The sequence below is a fragment of the Hippocampus guttulatus genome, chromosome 5 (assembly GCF_054856545.1).
Source record: "Hippocampus guttulatus isolate MCC_2025c chromosome 5, RoL_Hgut_1.0, whole genome shotgun sequence".
NCBI lineage: Eukaryota > Metazoa > Chordata > Actinopteri > Syngnathiformes > Syngnathidae > Hippocampus > Hippocampus guttulatus.
The window spans coordinates 15,923,209-15,939,431 of NC_141265.1; the positions used below are offsets into that span (position 1 = coordinate 15,923,209).

The window sequence follows — 16,223 nt, forward strand, 5'->3', positions numbered from 1 at the left end:
GTTGTTTCTTCTCGTTGAACGATTGCCTGCGTCAGTATATTTTGGCCGTTTCATTTTGTTTCAACGTCGTGCGCCTGTCATCGCCACATCTTAGCGCTCTGGCTGTTTGAAGCCGGCTGTGTCCTGCCCGGTGCAAGTGGACCACACAGTGACGCCTGGAGCACAGCGGGGTCTTTGAGGAGATGATGAATTAAATGTGAGAGTGTTATATTAGAGGGCTGGTGATTGCTCTTCTTTCAAGGGGTTTCTTTTAGTGACTCAAGCAATGTGAACCACAGACGGTCCCCGGAGCCCCTGTGGTTGCTTTCCAGTGTTCAAACATAGCTCAGACTCTTAGCTCACACTGGCTGTAATACTTTGTGTGTTTTGGAAATCATTCGGGCTCCATCAACGATTCACTTCTGTTTTGCCACGTCCCTTTTCATTACTTCCTATTTAAAATGAATTTCTTCAAAGATCTACTTGATGTCCGCCCAAACTGTGCTCCGGAATTGATGCAAAAAAATGCATACCAGTATTTTCGCACAGCCTCAAATGTGGAATAAGTCTCCCGGAAGTCATACAGTTTGGCATTCTATTGAAGTTACCCATCTGAAGTTGCTCCAAACTTACACTGATGCAAATCTAGCGGTGCTTCACAATTCGTCGAAAGGCTTAACTCCCAATAATTTGACTCAAAACATTTGCCGCGCAGCAATCGGTTTGTCTTTCATCGCCGGCGACTCCCGCCCTTTTTTGTCCTATTCCGAAGGAGCCAGCGAGTCACTCCAGTTGGCCGTCATTGTGTCTAAGCGGGCTTCCTTCGCCATTCTCCCTCCGTCAATCCGAGCGAGCGGCTCGCAGGGTGCTCACATGGTAGTGATTGGGGTTTGTTTTGTGAGGCGACGCGGAGGGTATAACCACGCGGCTCCGCCAACAGCGCGGCAGTGACTCGCCGTGTGGCATTCCAACTATTCTTCTTGTCTTGCTTTTTCAGTCCCCACGATCCCCTTTTGTCTCCCGCAAACATCCGCAGAGTCTGCTCTTTGTGGTGGGCTCGTTACCGCAGTCCGTTAAAGTCACAATATGGAGCAAAATCTGAGGCCCTTTTGTCAAAGCACCTTTTCTAAACCGTTACTTTAATGTCCGTTACTTTAATGTGGTGCAACAGAAATGGTTACATCAGGCAAACCAAGCCTCTTGAAATCTTAACCCAAGATTCTGTTGTTTATGAATAATTTGACCACTGAGTACTGCACTCTTATTTTGCTGTTTTTCCAGCTTTTAGTAAAATGCGTAATTGTATGGAAGAAACCACCATTAAAAAAAAAAAAAAAAAATCTACCGGCATGAAAAGCAGAGTCCAAAAGCCTCTTGAGTGAACATTTCTATCTCATCAGTCTCGTTATTTCTTCCCATGGCCCTTTATTATCATCATCACCGTCAGCATTTTTCACAGTCATGAATCATTTGAGTTTATTGTTTTCGTTTTAGTTGTGTGTGTTTGTGTGTGTGTGAGAGATGAGGCCTCTTCTGAAAAATGCTTGTTAAACCATAAAGTCCTTTGTAACAAAGAATACCCACATCTAAAGGTCCTTCCTTCTCATATGTTGTCCATACATTCTTACCTCCTGGAATGCCTTTTTTGTCTTTTCTTTTATTTTTTTTTTATGTTCCAGCTCATGTCTTTGAAGCAATGCCAACAGAATCGTCCTCAATTAGCTTTCATGATCCTAACGATCGTTGCTGTAAGCATCAAGCGGCAATAACCCGCTGCTTCCATATTGTGTTGCCCCGACTTCCACAGAAACTGTTGTGTCAACTTACCACCGAAGAGGATGAATCGCCATCGGATTTTTTGCTCAAACATTTAGACTTGTCGCCGACACGGTACCATAACCAAGTCCTCCGAAAGGTATTGATTCTCACTGATTATCCCGGCCCGCTGAATGCATTGTATGATACAATGAAACAGAATGATGCTTGGACCACTATTCAGGTGGTGGCACGGTTGCAGGAAGACGTCAGAAAAAGCTGCAATTCATTGGGACACGTAAATGAGAGGTGAGGCAAAATAGTTAAAACTCATTTAGTACGATCCAATTCTAGACCAAGTCTGAAAAGACGTTTAAAAACGTCTTTGGGAGTGAATGAGGTAAAGACCCTGTCAAGTGAACTTGATTGCTTTCAAAATACGTTATAGAAGTTACTTTGAAGAGAATGACTGAAAATGTGCAAAGACAGAACTATAAACTGTAGTACTCAATAGTAGAGCTGGTGCGTTAAACTGTTTTCACCATTTCGTTTTTCCTGATTTTCTCCCGACACCTCCACTGTATAAACACTTAAGTGGTTATCCGCACCGTTACTGTATTACTATAACTCGGCCAAAGCCCGTGAGCTCACAAGCTCACGGCCCTTGTTGTGGCATAAAAAAAACCCTTCAGCATGTGGCCATGCGGGCAAGTTGCTCGATGAAGTAGCGCCCACTATTCAGTGTCATGCGTTCATTGGACACACCCACAACATTCGTGGAAAATGCGTATTAAATGTTTGTCAGTGTTTTTTGGGGAAAAATAATAATAAAATACACAACATTACAGTGTACACAGCAAGAGGTGCAGGGTTCGATTCCGGCTCCTCCCTTTATGAAGTTTGCATGTTCTCCCCGTGCCGGCGTGGGTTTTCTTCGGGTACTCTGGTTTCCACGCACATTCCAAAAAGATGCATGACATGTTAATGGAAAACTCTAAATTGTTCCTTTAGGTGTGATTGTGAGCGTGAATGGTTGTTTGTCTAAGTATGCCCTGTGATTAGCTGGCAACCATCTCAGGGTGTACCCCGCCGACTGCCCGAAGACAGCTGGGATAGGCTCCAGCACACCTGCGGTCCTCGTGAGGATAAGCGGATTAGAAAATGGAAGGGTGGATGGATGGATAATGTTCAATATATATCAATATGGACTGACATGAATTACTTCTATTGTGATCCACTTTTCGACCGTATCGCCCAGCTCTCGTACATCCCCTGAATGAAAGCCTTTGTGTGCAGGTGTTCATGTGATAGGATTGTGTCCACATGCGTGGCTTGCGTTCCCCTGGTGACTTGCCCCGAGGTCGCTCCTCTTCTTGGAGCCTTGCTGCAGCGTCCACTCACATGTGCGCAAGCAACTCTCACCAATGACTTCTTGGATGCTGTCAGCTCTGCCTATCGCAGGTATTCCAACTTGCACATCACAGGTGTGCATAAGAAGTATTTATGCGATTTTAATTTGAGTCAAAAAAAAATTTCTCATAAAAACACGTTTTCATCATATTTCAACTTCCTTCACATAAAAAAAAAAGTTTTTTATCTTTGTTATATTGAAACTCCTGTCATACCTTTAATCATAGTAGTCTTACTTTATCTGGTAAAAAGAAAAAAAGTTAAGAGCATTGACCTCTTTTCGTTGACTTAAAAATAACAATTTGCCATCGCCTCGATATACGTGCACTCCATTTACCGTTTAAAAATGTGTAAAATATTTCAACTCTATCCTTGTCAAGTTACAACTTTAGTCTCTTAAAATTCCAACTTGAACCCAAAAATGGTGTCTTTGTATTTCGACCCTTCATATTTCTGCTAGGCCCTGATGTTTTGACAAGTTTTGTGTGTCTCTTAATCAGTTGGTTATTTAATCACTGTTTGGACTCGGCCTCTTCTTCCCCCGCGGAATTGTAATAACGCAGTTCGTGTGCCTTTGGCAACGGTACTTGGCACATGTTGCTTTTTATATTCCTCATATTCTTCTAGGAGCAATCAATGCTAAGTGTGTTGTGTATATCAGGACACAAATCATCAGCTCTAATTTCTTTGCTTGACTCTCTGATTGCATTGTTTTTAGAAACTATCCAAAGCCCGAGCCTCCACATCTGGCTAGCAGATGGTTTCCCTTACAATGTGATACAATGCGATGTGACATAATAGATATGACTTGATTCCCCCCCAAACAGCGGTTCCTTGTCACTGGAGAATCGGGCTGTCGTGGCCCTGTGGTGTCACAGCCTGCCCAGCCTGGAGGAGGCGATGCTCGGTCTGCTGGAGTCCACCGTCTTCGCTGACACGCCGCTGTCACCGCAGCAGCTCGAGCAACAAATAGCGCAGTCGCTACTGGTTGGTGTGCTCTACCGTACTCTCAAATGACTATTAAACAAACGGGACAGTTGCCACTTTAGATACCCCCGCCCCCCACCCCCTCCCGTTCGTGCCAATGCGTAAAATAGCCTCATGGTAGAATTAAGAGGCCATAGTACTCATCTGCCCTCAATTAGAGTCTCACGTCGAATTTCATTCTTGTAATATCAGATTATTTTTTTTGTTTGTTTGGTTTTTTTTTTAAAGAACATTTGAAAGATTTCCACCCCCCCCCCCCCCCCCTATTTGCCGTTGGTGGATTTGTCCAGAGTGTGTCTCACATCATCTGGCCAGCTCCAAACTGCATCTCACATCATTTGGCGAGCACCACACAGTCTTTATTGTGCGGGTTAAATTGTTTGAGTCTCCGCAGCCCATCCTCCCTCCACCCCCCCATCCCCTCCTCATTTCACAGAGCGTAAACTAACGCTCGGCTTTGTCGAACGGCAAAGTCATTGATCATGTGATGATGATTAAGGTCATGAAGAAAGTTGTGTTGCGAGACAAAGTACAAGCCTGTCCGACACAGATAGCATCACAATTCTGTTTGTTCAAAATCTTGGCTGCCACACACTGAAGACTACAGCGAAAAGACAAAAACAAACTCCCAAAAAACAAAAACAAAAAACTGTGAATTTACTGGGAAAAAAAGTTTGAAAGTCATAATTTTAACTTCACGATTCCCACACAAACATCCAGTAGATGCAACAGGCTAAGACCAGCAGCCGCTTGAAATATTCGTTCTTTGCCATTCTTTATTCTTGTTAAATTGATGTTTTTTCACCAAACATTGCAACTTTATAGAGTTACGTTTCTTGTACTACAATAGCGTGACATTGGTACACACATACAAAAATTTGGCAGCCATCTCGCCTTGCTCAAGTTTTTATTTGTCGGTGGTGTCACTGCTATTTTCCAACAGTGATGGTCCACTTGAGCTGTTTTGAACTGCCTAACAATGCACACTTTTCGCAGTTTCAGGTTCTGGACCCATAAAATGAGATAGACGGCTAACACGGCCCTGAGAAATGTTTTATATCCGCCTGTTGATTGCGCTCTCTGACCATCTCATGTTCACACTAATCAGGGCTGACGACAAGAAGGTGGACGCATTTTCTGTATGCATGAGGGAAAGATTGAAACGGCAATCTGTTGTTTATGTCCCGATGAGATTTGTTTATGCTTTCATCCTTCTCTGATTTACCTCTTGTGTGTTAAAAAAAATAAATAAAAATTATTACCTTGGTATACGCACACATGCGCACACGTCTTCAGTGGACATACTTTGTTTATGTTCTTCCATCTGGTGTAGTGTGTCAGTCTTTAAGAGTGGAGGAGGCAAGCGTTGAGGTTTCACTTCGCCTTAAGGTTGTTTGGATGTCATGTGCACACACATGTGCAAAGGCAAAGAAAAAAAATAGTTGACCGACTTGTCTCTCTCTTGGCTTTCTTTTCAATCACTGCATTCAAACAAAGAAGCCTGACATTAGGTCGGGCATTTCTCGTTTGGACTTGTGCCGGCCACCTCCCCGTGATCTATAAGGACTCGAGCCCAATAACAATAAACCGTTTCCGACCGCCGTAGCAAGAGAAAGAAAGAAAGAGGAAAAAAAAAAGAAAACAGGATGTTTGTTGCGTGCCATAATTGAGCCTCCTTCAAGTGTTAGCGGTAAGGTAATGGAGGCGGACACTGAAAGGCCCATCTGTTTCAAATAGCGGGAGCCGTGGCCCGGCGTGCATACTGGCGTGCAAAGCAAACTGCAAATACATCCGTACACTTTGATGCATGGACACATTATTGCAGTCCACATACTTATTTAACACGCAAGCTGTTTTTGCTTGCAAGGGTCATCGTTTTTTTACAAGAAACATGAGGAGAATGAATGAAATGTGGAGCTGTAATACCATTGATAATCCACTCGGTGCCGCTGTTTACCCACTGCCTATCCGAGGATATTGATGCACGCTTATCTTTAGAAGGGAAACACTGGAACAGGCTCCCTTGCATTTCACAGTCGATCCAATGTCATTACTTACAAGTATGTAATTTGGGTATACATGTTCGTAATATTGCTAGTTTACCTCTGTAGAATCATTACTTTTCCATAATCTCCAAATACCACCTGCTTGGGATAAGATAATAAAGGACATTTTATTTTCTCGTGATATATATATTTTTTGTTATGTGTCATTACTCTCAAGAAATTCCGAGTGTATTGTTTCATATTTTAACTTGATATTTTTTTCTAATGCTCAATGAATTAATTTCTGTAATTACCGGATAAAGTACTTTAACTGTATCTTGTAAGTTACACCTTCATCGGGTGAAAAAAATGACAAAATGAAACCCTTCCCGTAATATTACTGCTTTATTTTTTTGATTATAAAAAGTAAATTGTGTTTTTGCGCCTAAATGTGATAAATGAGCTTCGATCCCGTTGTCTGTGTGAGAGCGCATGTTCAAGTGTTGGTTCTTCATTTAAATGCATATACAGTATATAAATACACGGTTTGGGGGGGGGGGGGGCTCAGTACAGCTGTTTAGGGTTTGCGCTGGGACGTTTTTCAAACGCGTTAAATCTAAAACACGTGAAGTGCTTTTCAATCAGTGGGGATTTGAAAGGGACTCGAGTTTGGGCACAACGTTGATCTGGAGGGACATCTTGTGGTGCGCGCCCATAACGCCCTTTGCCTGTTTTCCAGCCTCAGGCCTGCGCTCAACATTGCTCCATCTTCTTGGTGGCGAGTGACATCTTCAGGTGAGTCCCACTTTTTGTCATTCGTGGTTGGATATGCGGGGGGGGGGGGGTGACTTGACTTGACTTGACTTAAGTCGCTACCACTTCAGCGATATTCGTCTCGTTGTTGGTGCCGACCTAGGTGCGATTTGTGTTGGCAGGTCCGTCCTCATGAAACAGGAGGATCGATCGTGCGTGAGGGATCTCATCCAAAGCTTTACCAGCTGCTTCTATCGGGAACTGACACTCTTACCGACACAGGTACTGCATTGAATGATTGCTCATATTGGCCTGCATGAGCGATGTATTTTTTTTCTCTCGCTAATGTAGATATTTTTTCATTTTATTTTTTTAATTATGCAATAGTCTCTGTGTTTATCTTGCAAAAGTATGCTTTTTTTCTTCGCTAATATTATGGCTTAATTCTAAAATGATTCATGTAATATTTCAACTTCATTCTCGGAAGTTCTCCTCTTGTAATCCTGTATGGCAAGGGTGTCAAACTCATTTTTTGTCGCGGGCCACTTTGGAGTTACGGCTTCCACCGAAGGGCAAAATCTCAACATTATTTATGAGCCATGACAATTTGACACTACGGTGCAGATTTCGGCAAGAATCATTATAGTTGACACACATGATTTGCTCCTGCGGGCCAGATAAAATGACATGGGGGGCCGGATCTGGGGCCCCCGGGCCTTGACTTTCACACCTGTGCTGTATGGCTTTCTTTAGTGAAGTCAACGTAAACGCTTCTCCTGTAATATTATGAAAATACAGTAAAATAATGTTTTATTTACCTACAACACTATGTTGCAGTGTTCTTTCTATAAATACATTTGAGGTGTGCCATCGGTCAAGCTACTAAAATGATTTCATTGTATATTATTAGTAATATTGCAACTTGATGTATTATAATTTGTTTTCCCTCTTAATGTTATGTTATTTATTTAACATATTCCCCTCCATACATTATGACTGAATCTAGTGCTATGAACGTTTTCCTTACACAGTTGTCCACTTTAACCGTCCCACCCCTTATTTTAATTTTATTTCTTAAAATATTTCCCCGTCACTCATTTTAAAACTTTATCAGGTAGATTTATTTTTTGCTTTTTCAGAGTATGACTGTAATACTTTTTCCATATTCTTATCATACTTGGAATGCCACCTGGCATAAATTAGTGAATGTGAATTGCATTACAATGAGAGTTTCGGAGTTGAATGTTCAGCTAGCAAAGACTCCCTGGCCCCAATATTAGCTCCACACATTTAATGCACGCTCTCAAATCGCTCCCTTAACTTTTGATTGTCACAATGTTTATTTTTGTATTGGTGTAGAATTCCATGAAACGCTACTTGAACGCTGCTCCTGGATTGCCTTTCTTTCTTCGAGGAGCAAATAGTTGGAAACACTAGATGGCAGTGGGAGCCTACTCAACAGATGCCATCTTGCCGGCTGCTGTCACACTATACTAAAAAAACCTAACCTATTACACGCTTCGTTACAACACGCCACGCAACCTCAACATCATCTATGTGTCACTTGTCATTGGCAGAGTGCCGCTCATTCATTGACACTTTTTTTGTGCCACTTTAGACCCCTTTGAAGGCCTTCTTCCCTCACTCACCCCCAAATCTGCTGCTTCCGCTCTTGACACAGCCTCCAGGTCAGTATGTGTGTGCATTTCTGGGTGTGTGTGTGTGTGTGTGTATTGTGTCTAATCTCACTTGTATTCTTTGGCATTCGACTCAGCATGACTTAGATTTGTTCTTGGTTTTACTGTTTGGTGCTTTCTACCGCCTTTATTACCGATTTGTCTTACTGTTTATTGTGCATGTTAAATTGCTCCATGTACAGCACTTTGTATGCAGCGATGGCTGTTTGAAAGTGCTCTATAAATACTGTTGACTTGACTTGACTTGACTTAATCACTCAACGCACAATACCTTGTATTGTCCAGACTAGACGTAGCTTCCTGCTACGCAATGAATGAATACTTGTTTCGCCAATCAATATTAGTTAATGACGGTGATGATTGCTCTCACATGATGTACAGTCAGTGTCAATCATCAGTCATTGAAAGTATTCAGCATGGGCGCAACCCGCTTCCTCACAAGCACAGACCACCTCTTGTGCGCTCATCAGTCAAAACATTAGCTGTACCTTAACAATCAATACACAAGCTGCAGTTCCCCCTTTATATCAGTATTGCTTGTGAGACGCTGTCAAAAACACAGATACAAAAATGACAACACTGGCAAGGCGTTGCTGTAGGTCACAGCTCACGCCCAGACGCTCACATGCAGACCAACCAACTCCAGCTCCCGACTTTACTCATTAGGTCACAGGCCAACACCAAATTTGACGCAGGATTCCCTCAGATCCCTAAAATGTCTTATTCATTTAATCCATGAATCTAAAAATCAGGCCGTAATTGTCATTAAAACGTATGAAAATGTCAACACGTGACGAGTACTTTTTTGGGGGGTGGGGGATCAACGATTGTAAATGTAAGGTTCTGACCGATTCATCGGCAAGCCGATAGGGGAGGAAACTAGAGATCATGAACAGAGATGTTCCGATGCAGATTCGATACCAGATCTCCTGAGGGTGAAGTGGATGTAAAAACAAGCGCTTCACCGTGCTGCCTCCTTTCCAAAATAATATTCATCCGTCCATTTATTTTCTCGTGCACTTATCCCGATTAAAGTAGATGGTGAGCTGGAGCCTGTCTGTGCTCACTTTAGCTGGACTGGATGCCTACCAATCTCTTCTCACCCAGCGATTCTCAAAGTAGTGGTACGCTGGCTCCCTCTAGTGGTACGTGACAGAATCACTCTCTAAGTACGCTGTTTTTGTTGTATTTACCTTTTTAGTACATACATCTGTTTAATTTTCAAAAGTTGTTTGTTTTTAAACTTTTTGGTATATATAATTTTTTAAAAATTTGCAGTACATTTTTAATTGGATTGTTATTTATGGACAATTTTTCAATTTGCTCAGCACGGTTGACTTTCAAAATGTGCCGTTTATACAGAACAACAAGCTCGGAAAAAGTTGGCGGCTTCCGCAGGGAGTATGAAAAGAGCTGTTATGAAATCCACAACTGTAAATAATGTTGCTTTTAACATTTTAATGGGAAATAATATGAAAATAACATATCAAAATATGGGAGCGCCGCTAGTTCTTGGTTCCACTCCACTGTAAACTACAATCACAATCAATAAACATGAACTTAGGTCTCTTTGTCAGGACAAAATAGTGGCTCCACTTAAAAAGTGTGACTTTTCCTAAACTGCAGTCGTCTCTTGTTTGTGGAGAGTCGAGTTAGGAACATTTTTCCCCGAGTATAACTTGCTACGTTGCAGGTTTTTCAGCATTTAATTGAGTGGAAAAGTGCAGATTTGAGTGCTGTGTGTGTACGTGCGTGTGCGTGTGCGTGTGTGTGTGTGTGTGTGTGTGTGTGTGTGTTTGTTTGTGTGTGCGCGCGTGCGCGTGCATGTGTGCACCGGTGTGTCCTTTGCAGAGGTGTCTGGGGAGGCTCGCAGACGTCACTTGAACTGGCTCAGCGACTTATTACGCAGACTGACAGAGGGGGAAGAGGAGGCAGGTGGCAGTGGCAGGTTGGACACTTTATCTTCTCTCATCTGCTTCATTTGGGTTGGTCAGTGGGCTTTATTCGACATTTCTGTGCATAATTTATTTATTTTTTTTAAATTTATATCGTGCCTAGATAAGTTCAGTGCCGAACAAGTGCAGTCCACATGTTTACATGTCATTGAACGAATTATGAAAAGCCACAGATGTAGTTTGCATTGTTGTTGTCATTTGGTTTTGAACTGCCCGACTTATATTTCTGGCACACCTGTTTGATGGAATTTTTGCGAGATTGTCGTCGAGAACGCTTAAAAGACCGCAAGACAAAGGGTGAAGTCAATAATACGACGCGATAAATAAACTTTCTTTCATATTGACATCTATTGATTCTCCAACACAGCAATTCGTATCAGCATCTTGTTCATGTTATTTTTCAGCTAATATTTTGCAGGTCACGTCCGTGAGCAAGAGACTGACATCAGCCATACTCGCCGTCGCGCGATGACGTCAGTTAGGAAAAGCGGAGTCGCGTTCATTTGAGGCAGTGCTGTCTGTCCTTCGCCGTGTCGGAAAAGAAGCACCTTTTTAGCTCCCGATGATGTATTCCAAGCAAGGTTAAGGAAAGTTAGCAATGAAGGCTTACGAGATCGGACTTTCCCCAGGAGGCCCGTGGGTTATCGTCCTTAATTTAATGGCAACACTTGAAATACAGATTAATTTGGTTCATGTTTGTTCCAAAAAATAAATCAAAAATACAAAGGAAGTGGAACTTTAGAAAACTAAAATTACAATCTCCATATTAAGGAAGAAATAATGCCATTAGATGATGTTCAGACACCACGATCTAACGTAATCTGATGTCATCTCTCTAGCGATGGTGTTGGCGTCGTATTTGAGGCCTGGTTCGTGCTGGTCCAGTGTTCCCACTGGGTGCACGAGGCCCTCCGGTTGCTACCCACCACTGACGCCCGAGACTGCCACCCACTGTTGTGGCTGCTGACCTTTTACCACCACCCCACCAACAGGGGGCACCACAGAAATCAACATTTGGTAATGTTGTCTTCCCCAAACAGTATCCTCAGCATGTGTGTGTGTGTGTGTATAATATTCACAATTTTCCGAGTTAAATATGCTGTCAATCTTTAAAATATTCTTCTTTTCAATCTAAAGCCGTCGTTTGTGTCTGTCTTTCCAGGTATACGTGCGAGAAGTCTGGGAGCAGATGCGCATCCCTTTCTCAACCGCTCATCTCGATCCCGCGGAGCCGCTCGGTGCTTTGCTAGCCGTCATCTCAACGGGCGCTCGGCGGCCATCGCCGTCATTGATCCTCGGCCTGGTGGTCAACTGCGCCGTTTTCTCCCGCCAGTCGCACGAGGTCTCCGCACGCATCGTGCGCACGGTGAGGTGGCCGCCATGCAAATAGGATGTCTGCCCACTGAGGTGGAAAGGGGAGAAGTGGCAGTAAAACAGGCCAAAAATCCAGATGTCAGAGGGCAGGGTTCTAAAAGACAGTTAATCTTAATCAAGGTAAGGATCTTTGATACCTGCCGACTTCCATACTTTGCTTCCTTCCTGCTTTTGAGACCATCCAAGTCACCATGCCTCCTGACCTTCTTCCTTTTCTGCCTTCCATCTTTCTTTCCTTCATTCTTTTTCTACCTGCCTTCTTCCATCCTTCCACACGCTCAAGTCGGCACCCTTCCCGACTTTCCTTTTTTCCAATTCAACCTTCATCTTTTCTTCTTTCCTTCCATTTACATCAGCCCGCCTTCATTCCTTTTGTTGTTTCAGCACCTCCCTTTTTTTTAATTCATGCCATCCCTCCACCCACTCTACCTCCTTTCCTACTGTCCGGCTGGCCTCTCATTAGTTGACTGTCTTTTGCGTCTGTCCTTGTTTTATACATTCTTCTCCCATTCCCTCTTATTTCTTTCTAACTACCTCCCTGCTTTCCTTTTATGCCAACCTTCATCCTTCTAAATTGCCTTCTTTTTATACCCTCTGGCCTCGGTCCAATCAATCAAACTTACTTCCTTCATCTTTCTTTCCACCTTTCATTTTCATAGCATCTCTCCACCCACTCTTTTCTTCCTTCCTTTCACATCCCTCCCTAACTTCCTGTCCTTCATTCCGTGTCCCCTTTCCCCCTTTCATACCATTCTTCCACCCTCTGTGGAAATACAGCATAGCAAGTTGCGGATGCTAATCTTATGTTACAGCGAGACAAGTATGCCATTTGTGCGTCTCCATGTGATAATACCTGCCAAGCTGTCGAATGAGTTTGCATATGATTAGGCATGTGTGCGCACGGCACCAGGTGGCGGCTGCGTCCGGTTCGGTCAGTGAAGCGTTACGCGTGCTGAGCCTGCTGGAGCGTCGGCTCAGCACGGGAAGCGGCAGCGGCCCCTCGTCGAGCGACAACCATGCGGCTTCTGTCAGGATCCATCGGCTTCAGAATGCGCTCGCCACCACTGCGCTCCCACCGCGGCAACTGAACCTCCCTCAAGCGGGAGACACCCACCTCTCACACTCACCCAGGTGCGACCCCACACTCACCCACATGCACAGGCACACACACACTTGCTGGATGTTAACGCACCCCGGTGAGTTCGGTGTCAGTTCAGGGTCTGCTTCATGAGCAACGTTAGCATCGTTAATGAAGGCCATGCTCAGGATGGGAGTCTAAATAACACACGTGAGGACACAAACACACGCGCGCGGCATACAAGGACGGTGGAGCACTGCGCAGTCTGTCTGAAATGAATACATGTCAAACTTATGATTGAGAAGAAGCTCGGGCAATATCCAAGCTATGCCCAGTTACTATCTATGCAATAGAAGAAAACAAAAGGGATTGTAAAAAGTGCTCAAAATGATCCGCCTTTTTTTCTTATAATATTCAACATGACTATTTTCTCGTAACATTGAAACGTTCTATTAACAGTTTCCCATTACAGTATGTTGCGGCTGTTTGTCTTGCATTCAATATTATTTTCTCGGAATGTTCCCACTCTCCTTCACAACTTACCCAATTCTCTCCTGCTACTATGCATTAAGTATTGATTATATGAAGTGTAACTTATTCCTCACTGTTTAAATGTTGAACTGTCATTTGAAGAAACTAAGATCTATTATTATTCCATGATGACCTTGTCTGTGCTTTCCACATTCTTATTCACGTTGTGCTGTATCTCTTACATGAGGTCATGTGTTATGTATGAAAACACCTGAATGAATTTCCAGTATAAACTCTTCACAGCCTGATTGGAGGTTTAGACTAAACACAGCCCAAAGACACCGATCAAGTTCTTCTCTCCCATTTTTATTTCAGCCGTTAAAAAAAAAAAAAAAAAAGACATTTTCGAGCATGATGATGAAGTTGCGTCTATTGTTCAAAGTTGACGTTTTTTTTCTCTTTGAAACGTTTCCTCTTCAGTTAGGAGGCCACAGCCACATCGTCGGACCACCCCAAACATTCCGAGTGGTCGCCACAACTTGTTCCACCCTCGCGTGACCTGTGTGACGTGTCAGCAGCCTTGGAGAAGAGAGAGAAAGTGGAATGCCCATTATGAAGCTGGAGCTACAAGAAACACTCAACAGGAGAGGGTACGGGACTTTTACATTCTCTGTGTTGGACATATTATAAAGAAGAATAAAACATTCTGAAGTGATCAGCTTCACATTGATGACATCTTTGCAACTCACTCACAATAACATTCAGTGATGGGTTGATTTTATGCTGACAATTGGTAACAACAATAAAAAGTGCCCAAAGTTTGGTAAAGGCAACTTGAAATACAAACTGCCTGTAGAAAATATAGATGTAAAATAAAAATGAATTCAAAAATGCAGTAATAATATTCCAAAAATGAGGAAGGAAAATTGTATTTAAAAATGGACTAAAATTATGAGAAATGAATATAAAAAAAACAAATGCCTGAAAAAAATACATAAATACATTTTAAAAATGCTTGGAAATAAATGAAATAAAAGAGAAGCCTGGGGGAAAAAAAAGTAAAATTATGTAAAACGTAAAAACGCTTGAAAAAAATACTAAAGAATTAAAATGTCGATTATATTATGATATATTGACAAAAATAATGCTTGAAAAAAATACAATAAATGCCAGTACAAAAGTCTTAAAAATAATGAATAAAACACACACCCAAAAATCATATAATAATGCTAAAAATGCATATAAAGTACATAAAACAATATGTTTTAATTTTTTAAAATATAAAGCTTGGGGAGAAAAAAATGAAAAGACCAAAAAAGAAAATGTTTGAAAATGTAACTGAAGAACAAATTGAAATTTAAAAAATGATTGGAAAATAACGCATTTTACATTCCAATAAAAGATACAGATGCTTTACATTTAAAAAAAAAAAAAAAAAAAGATTCTAAGCACTTCTTTATTCACACGACTGTTCCCAGTCAGCAAAGGCATCTGGCCCGGATTCGGCATGAAGCTGGCACAGCTGGCCTTGAGTCGGCACTGGCATAATGCATGTGGGCCGAACACGGCCCAGGAGTGCCAAAGGAGGCCCTGGCTTGACTCTGGCAAACCAGATGAGGGCCAGTTGTGGAGTGAAGTATTTTTGGGCCAGAAATCAATTTACAACTCCGGCCCTGATATGGCCAGCCAGTATTGAGCCACCCTTAAATATAGTTTCAGATTTATTTTTTTTAACACACAGCCTTGTTTTACAATTACACACCGATGCGGAATTCCATTCATCACACACACATGCGCACGAGGTTCAATCAGGTCCGCAGGATAATTTAAAAATGAAAAAAACGCATAAAAGACACAGAATTAATATTTTTAATAAGGTGCAATTCATTGAGTATCCGCTAGGGGACACTGTTTTGACCAGAGAAGAAGACAACAGCAGCCTCAGTCCGTCACTTGACAGACCCATGACAGCAGACGCTATCAATAGCACTCTCCTTAGTTTGTAAGGTGTAGGCAGGGATTACATTTAGATTTTATATGCACGTGTAAATGGTTTAAAACTTCCTTTCTTTATAAATCTTGTTTAATCATAAAATGCATTACTATATTTTTCAATACCAATTACTTGTTAAAGTTTGTACAATCAATGGGATCAGTTGCAATGCATATATGTGAATGATAAAAGTAAATTGCACATTTGTTGAAGGAAATGTAAGGTGCTTCATGAAATGTTTTGTAAAAGATACGTTCATTAAATTTCAACATTTTCCAAATGTTCTTGTGCTTCTTTATACCCAAACAAAGGAAAGACATATTGTTTTGGTTGTTTATAGCAAAGTATGGGAACCTTTTAATGGTCCGGCCCACTTGACATCTACTGAGGCCGGATGTGGCCCACCATGTGAAATGAGTTTGACACCAGTGATGTATAGTAAGGCGTTTTTAGCCGAAAAAAACGACCATGTATAATAAGGTGTTTTTAGCCGAAAAAAACGACCATGCGTAGTAAGGTGTTTTTAGCCGAAAAAAACCCGACCATATACTGTATATAGTGAGGTGTTTTTAGCCGAAAAAAACCCTGACCATGTATAGTAAGGTGTTTTTAGCGGGAAAAAAAAACGACCATGTATAGTAAGGCGTTTTTAGATGAAAAAAAAAAACGAAAATGTATAGTAGGGCGTTTTTCGACCAAAACAAGACCATATATAAGTAAGGCGCTTTTAGCCGAAAAAAAACGACCATGTATAGTAAGGTGTTTTGAGCCGTAAAAAAACGACCA

General features: G+C 42.0%; 2 protein-coding genes across 6 annotated transcripts in view; one reads left to right on the forward strand and one right to left on the reverse strand.

The window, feature by feature from the left end:
• fancc (FA complementation group C) overlaps positions 1-16,223 on the forward strand; it is a 32,588-nt gene that overhangs the window by 10,361 nt on the left and 6,004 nt on the right. For 2 of the 4 annotated variants that reach the window (XM_086110876.1, XM_086110877.1), the window contains exons 5-16: positions 1,787-1,894; positions 1,979-2,043; positions 3,031-3,195; positions 3,972-4,131; positions 6,856-6,911; positions 7,052-7,151; positions 8,488-8,557; positions 10,418-10,514; positions 11,361-11,538; positions 11,684-11,887; positions 12,806-13,026; positions 13,925-14,094. In XM_086110876.1, coding sequence (XP_085967002.1) covers positions 1,787-1,894; positions 1,979-2,043; positions 3,031-3,195; positions 3,972-4,131; positions 6,856-6,911; positions 7,052-7,151; positions 8,488-8,557; positions 10,418-10,514; positions 11,361-11,538; positions 11,684-11,887; positions 12,806-13,026; positions 13,925-13,928 — 1,428 coding nt within the window. In that variant the 3' untranslated portion in view covers positions 13,929-14,094. Of the gene's footprint in view, positions 1-1,786; positions 1,895-1,978; positions 2,044-3,030; positions 3,196-3,971; positions 4,132-6,855; positions 6,912-7,051; positions 7,152-8,487; positions 8,558-10,417; positions 10,515-11,360; positions 11,539-11,683; positions 13,027-13,924; positions 15,718-16,223 lie in introns of those variants that run through there. The other 2 variants (XM_086110879.1, XM_086110880.1) reach the window with 2 other exon arrangements.
• The window catches only part of aopep (aminopeptidase O (putative)), a 78,056-nt gene continuing 75,622 nt past the window's right edge, over positions 13,790-16,223 (reverse strand). For both annotated transcript variants that reach the window (XM_086110873.1, XM_086110872.1), the window contains one exon: positions 13,790-14,023. The gene's annotated coding sequence lies outside the window, so the exon portion shown is untranslated. The remainder of the gene's footprint in view (positions 14,024-16,223) is intronic.